Source organism: Anguilla anguilla, chromosome 6 (genome assembly GCF_013347855.1).
Source record: "Anguilla anguilla isolate fAngAng1 chromosome 6, fAngAng1.pri, whole genome shotgun sequence".
Taxonomy (NCBI): Eukaryota; Metazoa; Chordata; class Actinopteri; order Anguilliformes; family Anguillidae; genus Anguilla; species Anguilla anguilla.
The window spans coordinates 12,521,475-12,529,897 of record NC_049206.1 but is presented as its reverse complement, the minus strand read 5'-3'; the positions used below and the strand labels follow the sequence as shown (position 1 = coordinate 12,529,897).

Sequence of the window (8,423 nt, the reverse complement as noted above, 5' to 3'; positions counted from 1 at the left end):
CGACGTGAGATGGTGCGGGTGAAGCGCAGGACATGGCGGGGGTTAGGGGAGCGCGCGCCAGAAAGGAGCGGAGAAAATGGGACTGAAAAGGATGGAGAACGCTGTCAAAGCAAACTTTGAAGACGCATGAGGTAACGGTCGCGGATAGACCGTGTTCCAGACTTTGGGAGGGATGGAAGACTCTTTAAGACTTTTGGGATGGAAAGAAAGAGAGCAAGAGGCAGAGAGAGAGGCAGAAAGGCAGAGAGAGTGAGAGAGAGAGGAATCCACTAAAACACCAACCCCTCCCCCCCCCTTCCCTTGCAATCAAAACCATTCTGGGAAACGTAAGAAACCTTACTAAATTGCAATCCTCCAGGGACAGGGTTTAGCCCAGTAAAGACTGCAACCCTTCAGACTCTGGGCTGATCAGCCCTTAGTCTATAATTTCAAATTCAATATAAAACACATTGATTTTGAGCATGCATTTGCTTCACATTACAGAAGACTACTCTTTCCAAATATAGTCTTCAAAGATTTGAAATGATTTTTTTATTTACCATTTTAATATTTAAATTATTTTTTACTATGCGCCAAAATTATGTATCAATATATCTGAGAAACTGAAACACTCAAGCTTGAGTTACTATTAGTTTTTCAACATTTACTAAATGTTTCAAACATTTAATAAATATTTAATGAATAGAAAAATATTTAAAATATTTCATGAATGTTTAACCATTTAAATATTTCATGCCTATGCATAATTCATCTTATTTTTAAATTTTTAATTCTGTTACATCATTTTTAAAGTTTATTTTGCAAAACTGATGAACTGTCTGTACATTCAGAAACATTTCTGGTTACATAAGGCATGTCGTACTTACTTGAAATTTGGAATACATTCATGTGTGCCTTTGGAAACACCAGTCTCCCACAAGGATAAAGACTACATTTCCACAATAAAGTATTACAGCTATGATAAAAGGAATGATGTCAAGGTCGTACCTCGACAGATGTCAGAGGACATCCCCGCAGCTACTGAAACCCTTTCCAATATACCCTTGTGAGTTTGTGTATTTGGAAGTATAAAGTATAAAGATGTCTTCCCTTTCCTACAGTGTTTTGAAACCCTCATGTGGACGCAAGTAGGATCTGATACATTTAATATTTTTGCATGAATAAGAACACACTTGGCAGACCTTTATTTTTCCTCATTTTGCTATTTTACAATTTACAAACTAGATATAAAAGACCATAAATAAATGACATAATTTACAATGTACCTAAATTCATGAGAAAAAAAAAATCAACAGTAAGGTTAGAAATGCAAAACAATGTTAATCTACATGACTGGGTCATATGGCACCTGGATTCACACAACAAAATAAAATCTTGTTTTAGTTAAACTTTTTCATATGATAAAATTCAATTGAAATGCATTGTACAAAACACACCTCTCTGCTCTGACAGTACATGCAGGTTAAAATCAAGTTGAAAGCTAAATAAAACTCAACTGAACATTGAACTGGCACGAGACCATTAAATGTATAACAAAAACAAATGCATACCTTAAATAAACTGTCTTGACCAGCATTTGATGAAAATAAGATAAAAACAAAAACAAAAAAAATAGATAAGATAATCAGATGACAAACATGTAGCACAATATTTCCCCAAAGCATTCCTGCATATACTGTACTTTAAACTAATATACCTTAATGTACATATGTGCCCAACTTTAATTCATTCTTCTTTGTCTTGGAACTCAAAAAGTGGTTCAATGTCTTTTATTTTAAACCCTTATAGCAGGGCTGTGTTTCACAGCTGACCTAAAAAGATGTGTTTATGCCCAAATATGGTCCATGGTCTTAGTACCAAATGACCAAAAGTCACATAAGGTTCACCAGTCAAAATGACTGCAGATCAGTTCTTGAAGTGACAACCCATAACCTATACAGTATACTTCCCTATTGTTTCTTCTGCTTCTTGGTCACACATGATAAATAGTATGGGAACTACAAAAATGCGTGTCACTGATGGCTAACATTTTGCCTCACAAAATCTCTAATGTCTTTTTTCTCCATTACGCCACATTTCTTTCCTGTGGACCATTGGTGCCACTGCAAAGGGCAAATGTTATGTTGGGGGGTGGGGGTTGGGCAAAGTGTGGGGACTGTCACTAATTCCTACCCCTGCGGAGAGACTACATTGCTATGAACACAATTTCCCAGGGTCTTTCCTTCATAGTGGGAGCAAAAAGCACATCCATTTCATTTTCTTCACATAGTGATTTCATTGCATCTATGATGTCTTTCCTGGATGCATCAAAGGATATGGAGCAACGTACCGTGTTGTTGTTTTTTAAATGAATAATCAATCCAAGTTCTTTTTTCATCTTTTTAGATTTTTTTTCTTCAACGTAATCCACAATGGAAAAAGAGAGCATGACTGTGTTCACAAGATGCGCGCGCACACAAACAAACACACACACACACACCGCTTCTGTTTTATGTAAACATAATAAAAATTAAGCAAAAAAAAAAAAAGTACAAAAAAACCCCCCAAATCTGCAGAATCCGTGTTTACATATACATAGGAATAGGTTCTGGCAAGCTGTGAACCTGAAAATTATACATTTCTTTCTTCTCTACATTCTACGTGGACCTGTGGCATCATGGGAAATCGTTGGAACAGTTTGGAATTGGAGAAGCAAGCAGTATCCAGAGGATGAAGATGGAGGCTTCACTTCCAGTCATTGTGGAGTTTGCCTTGTGTTTCAAGAACAGCCGGTGAGATCGAGGTTTTGATGCTAACGGGCTCCAGTCATTGGTTCGGACACTGGGGAGGGAAAAACAAGAACGGATGAGCGGGATCAATCAGAATAATGCCTCTCCTGCTCACACTATCAAGATAAAGAGATGCATCATACTCTTAAGAGTCTTAGGAGGCTTTTCTTTGTTCAGCTGCTGGGATGATAAAGTTCTTATAGCGTGCTATTCCTACCAGTGTCATTTGCAGAACCTCTGAATAGCTGATCACTCCACAGTATCCAGCTTGTTGAGATTAACCATTGTATAGTTAGCAAAAACTCAACTCAATCTTTCTTTATTAAAATTCCAAGGGATGTATGCTACACAAGTTGCAATGTAACAAGGATAAGCTCACTACCCAGCCTTTTGTCAAATCTGCCCATCTCAACAAGCCTTATGGATCTCTGATGAAAACAATTCCCAGAATCAAGCTATGTTTGTACAAATAGCTGAAAATTGCAGGAAGGAACATTGTATGGCATTTACACAAACAAACATTTCAGCTATGATGGTTTGTTGATGTTCATGATGCGACCACCGCCGATACCCACAGGAAATTCACAGCTTGTAGAAGTCTGATAAATCTGATATCAGACATTTTATTACATTTTTGTTACTCTAATTCCCGACTTCAAACAATTTTATTAGTTACTAAGCTTAGAGTTTTTTTCCTACATTTTTTTTGCATTACCTCAAATCTTGGGATTTGCTTAAAAGGTTCTTGCTGAATTTGATATGCATTTGTGTTCATTTCCAATGGCTGATTTTAAAGCTATGCTAAAAATACCTACTCTGCAGTCATCCACCAAAGCACATTTTATCTGAAACTTAAAAGTTTTTTTGAATTTGCATATGCTAATCAGATTCAAACTGGCTGAGACAGACAAAATTCCATGCACGCATATAAGCATGTCCCCCAGCGTGCATGCACACACACACACACACGCGCGTGCGCACACACACACACACACACACACAGACAAGCTTTTTTTATTACTTACTTACTTTATACAATGATGAACTCAACAATGATGGGTCTTCCATGAATAAGGCATCTTTTGTTTCTCAACCAATAAAAACCACCGTGTTGTGAAAATTCAGAAGGGATTCCAGAGACAGGTGAACAGAGATGGAGAGAAAGAGTGACCAGAGTTCTGCTGCCACCATCCTCCATGTTCCAAAAAGCTCCATAAAAATGTCCAATCAGGTCAGAACTCTCGGGCAGATTCCGGGGTTGTGATGAGACATTCCAGTTACCAGGTGGAAAAGGTGGGAGCGTTCAGTTTATCATTAAAAATGTGTCCAGTTAGTCCTGAGGGTATATGCTTTGTTGCAGCTCAAAACATACACAAGGGAAGCAACAATCACAACACCAAAAAAACAAAAAGAAAAAAACTGCTTCGTTTACTGTGATCGTAAAGTTATCTGGCTCGGCTGAAAGAGTCTATTATATATGGCACAATTTACAAAGATCGATTTATGCTGGCACAAAGATAGAAATAAAGACAATGTCCGGGTGAATTATCCAGGGAAAACGTGTCCAATTCCACTGAAATGCTATGGGCGAGTGTGGCTTTCCAGACAGACTTTCATTCCACAGCAGAACCGCAGATCTATCCCAAAAGTCTAAGTAGTAAGGAATGAAAGAATATCAAAGTGCTGCTTTTCCCCCTTTCCTTCCCTCCCTTTTTTTCTTTTTTAAATCTTTTTTTAATTTATTTTATTCATTTAAAGTGCATGGATGAGGTAAATAGTTCCATTGTTTCATGTACATGGTTCACGGGGCTCAGACTGGAACCATCCTGTCTTGTATCTGTTGCATTTGGGACAGCATTCCCTGGATGCTGTTCAGGATTTGGTCCTGGTGCACTGCTGAGGAGATTCCTATTCTGGCCACATCCCTGTAAGATTCATGTAAAAGAAAACAGCACTGATGAGTAAAGAAATGTGTGTACTTACACAACCAAACTATGTCTGTGGCTGGAACAAATCAAACTAGTTTTCTTTATGAACCATTGCATTTTCATCTTTTGATCTTTAAATGTGTGTATGTGCGTGCGTGTGTGCGTGCATGCGTGCGTGCGCATGTGTGTGTACATACAGAAAGATGTGTTCACCTCCCTTTCCCTGAAATAAGTTTGCTATTTTTTCCAGACTGAAAACCCAACAGTGAATCATTCAGCTTCCATAAGCCCTCTTGACTCGACGACATCCACCCCGCCCTTTCCCGAATAAACAAATCCGACGCCTCCTCCACGGCAACGGAAAAAAGAAAATCCACGCGACCTAACCGCGTAGGACGCTAATGGACGTGTCCGAACAAGACCAGACCGGGGCACTCACTCCTGGGTCATGTGCACCACGGCCCCCAGGGTGGTGTAGCCGGCGGCGGCGAAGTTGTCCTGGTAGCCCTCCATGTGGATGGCCTGCAGCCACCCGGCAACGGAGCCCAGGCAGGAGGGGAACTCGGGGCTGCTGGGGTCCAGCAGGGTGGTGTTGGGTCTGGGGACAGCAGGACAGAGGGGTTCGGGACGGTTAGGAGGAGGTCCAGCCAGTTTTACTTTACACCATCATTGCACAGTTTTTATTTGTGTGCGTCCGCGCATGCGTGCGTGCAAGTGAGTGTGTGAGTGTACATGTGCATGCATGTATGTGTGTGTATGCGTGAGTGAATGTATAAATGAGAGTGTGTGTGAGTGTACATTGTATGCGTGTGCATTTACAAGCATGTGTGAATGATTGCATGTATGTATACATGTGTACTTGTGAGCGAGGGTAAATCAATATGTATACGTGTATGTGTGTGTGCACGTACATGTGAGAGAGTGTATGTGTGTGAGTGTATGCATGCATGTATGTATATACGTGCGTGTGTGTGTGTGTGTGTGTGTGTGAGAGACAGGGCCCTACCGGCTGGTCTCCCCTCCCGTTCTCTTCAGGCTCCCCGGGTTGCGGATCAGCTTGTCCAGCATGTTGACGATCTGGCTGAACTTGGGCCTCTCGCCGCGCTCCCTCTGCCAGCAGTCCAGCATGAGCTGGTGCAGGGCCACGGGGCAGTCCATGGGCGGGGGCAGCCGGTACCCCTCCTCAATGGCCTTGATCACCTGTGAGTGCAGGGGGGAGGGCAGAGGTGATGGCTCAGGGGCGGGTCCTTCTGTACCCAAATGTCTCAGTTCGACATTAATTATAAACCGCGTGAGCAGTTTCGGGCAAACAGTACCGAACGTGCTCTGTCTTTTCCCCGTCCGTGCTAGCTTTCGCATTTCATTGAGAATTGCACAGACCAAACATCGCATTTTGCCATGTTAATGAGTAACGCAGACAGAGAGGGGTTAAAACAGAGTGAACACTCACATCCTGGTTGCTCATGTCCCAGTACGGCCGCTCTCCATACGACATCACCTCCCACATGACGATCCCGTAGCTCCAGACGTCAGAGGCGGAGGTGAACTTCCTGTAGGCGATGGCCTCTGGGGGGGTCCACCTGATGGGGATCTTACCCCCCTGCAATTGACAGGTGTTACATCCTGTTACATCCTTTCAAAGCACAAACACACACACACACACACACACCCTTCACACCGACTTTGATCTATTGTGTGTGTGTTAATTGCTCAGCCCAGATACCGCTCAACCCTGCCACCCTCAACGACCCTCTTAGTCACAGAAGTGGGGATTTGGGTCTCACCCTGGTGGTGTAGGTGGCCTCAGGGTCGTCCTCCAGCACCCGGGACATCCCGAAGTCAGACACCTTGCACACCAGGTTGCTGTTAACCAGGATGTTCCTGGCGGCCAGGTCCCGGTGCACGTAGCTCATGTCGGAGAGGTACTTCATGCCCGAGGCGATGCCCCTCAGCATGCCCACCAGCTGGATCACCGTGAAGCGCCCGTCGTTCTTCTGCAAACGGCGGGTGAGAAAGAGAGAGAGAGAGAGAGAGAGAGAGAGGGGTTGAGCGACGGTGGTAAAGTCAAGCTGCCAACTTGGGAGCCTGGTGTTCTGGACACCCACTTCACTATACTAAAATATTCATGCCCAGCTTATGAACATAACATTTTCACTCAACAGCTATTCCTGGATTGCTTCCGAGATAACTTTTAAAAGTGAAGTAATTCAACGAGCGCTTAATTTTATTCATTCTTTAGCAGTTAGTCATGCTATCCATTATGCGCACACTCAATAACGCTTGACTTTGTTCATTTGTCCAGCCATAAACAGACAAATGATTCATTCAGATGTACTTAGACCATTTATGGGCACATGCGGTTTCTCTCTTTTTCTTTCTCTTTTCTCTCATCTCAATAGGAGGTCCTTATTACAGTGGCGGTAAGTAAGAGCTTCAAGCCAATGAAAATTTGTCTTCATAGAATGATTAACACTCACTGATTGGCAAACCACCCTTTTTCATGCTAAAAGCTCTGTTTGGGTGGCACATTTCTATGTATGTTAAATTCAGTCTGATGTTCTCCGTGGAACACTGAAAAATGGTGGAAAACAGGCTATTGCTGCTTCATAATTACTTTCTATTGCTCTGGTAATGTAATAAAGCAATTAAGGATTTCATTATTTTGTTTAATTTTTTATTGGTTTTATATAAAGACAGCTCCACTTGTGTTAGCAAATATAGCTGAATGGGTTAATCTACCATGGCTTAAAGACAAAGGCTTGTGTCTGGATTTCATTGCCACTCTTTTTATAAACGGTATAAAAACATTGCATGAATTGTGTGTGATGATATTACTCTATTCACTAAATAATTTATTCTTTGATTATATTTTATTTATTGAATGTGTCAGAACAGTGAGGATTTTGAAGTTGGAGACAGGCAAACAGATTATTTGCGAAGGGTACAGTAAATTCACTTGCTTTATAAAAGAAAATCCCACCTCTAAACGGGCAGCACCTTTTTCCTGTTTGTTGGATTTTTTCCAGTCTTACCAAGAACCTTAAGGTTAATTTTATTAAATCCAACACAGTCTGGTTTGATTGAATTGTATGTCCCCTTAAACAAGCTAAATGCGTTTGATTGAATCTAGGGGAAATTCCCTCCACACTAGTGCAAGCTCATTTTGTTCATGCGAGTAAACTTAGACATTTTCCGTTTGCACTAGTTAACTACAGTTATGACTCAGCAAAGGCCAGGTCATTGCTATCAGTTTGAAATAGAGAGGTCTAGGACAGCAGTGTGAATTTAATCTTAAATTCACTACACACAGTCATGAGGGGGACTACCGTAATCCATAAAACGGTGACAGTAATTCATGATCTCATAACACAATCATTAACGGCGAGAGACATGACCTCACTGCCTTGCAGTGCGGCTCAAAACGACTGGACCAATGGCGTTTCAGATGAGCGCAACGCGCATAATGTAACGGATGGCTGCGGCGCCGTCCCCACACCTGCGACTGACAAGCTGTTCGCTGTCGGAGCGGCTTGTTGCCGTGGTGATGCACAACCTACCCTGAGGAAGGCGTCCAGGGAGCCGTTCTCCATGTATTCGGTGATTATCATCACAGGCTTACCTGCAGGATAAAAATGAAATGACTTATAAAACAATTACTGCTCAGTTATCTGCTCACTTCCGTTCTGCACCTTAGCGTTGGGTAAATTACACAGCCAAAGTTTAACCT

General features: G+C 42.0%; 1 protein-coding gene across 1 annotated transcript in view; it reads right to left on the bottom strand.

The window, feature by feature from the left end:
* Positions 1-1,128: 1,128 nt before the first annotated feature.
* epha4a (eph receptor A4a) overlaps positions 1,129-8,423 on the bottom strand; it is a 42,542-nt gene continuing 35,247 nt past the window's right edge. The window contains exons 12-18 of the mRNA XM_035423130.1: positions 8,254-8,315; positions 6,481-6,690; positions 6,147-6,296; positions 5,703-5,896; positions 5,136-5,294; positions 3,798-4,693; positions 1,129-2,820 (exon numbers count right to left, since the gene is read on the bottom strand). Coding sequence (XP_035279021.1) covers positions 4,579-4,693; positions 5,136-5,294; positions 5,703-5,896; positions 6,147-6,296; positions 6,481-6,690; positions 8,254-8,315 — 890 coding nt within the window. The 3' untranslated portion in view covers positions 1,129-2,820; positions 3,798-4,578. The remainder of the gene's footprint in view (positions 2,821-3,797; positions 4,694-5,135; positions 5,295-5,702; positions 5,897-6,146; positions 6,297-6,480; positions 6,691-8,253; positions 8,316-8,423) is intronic.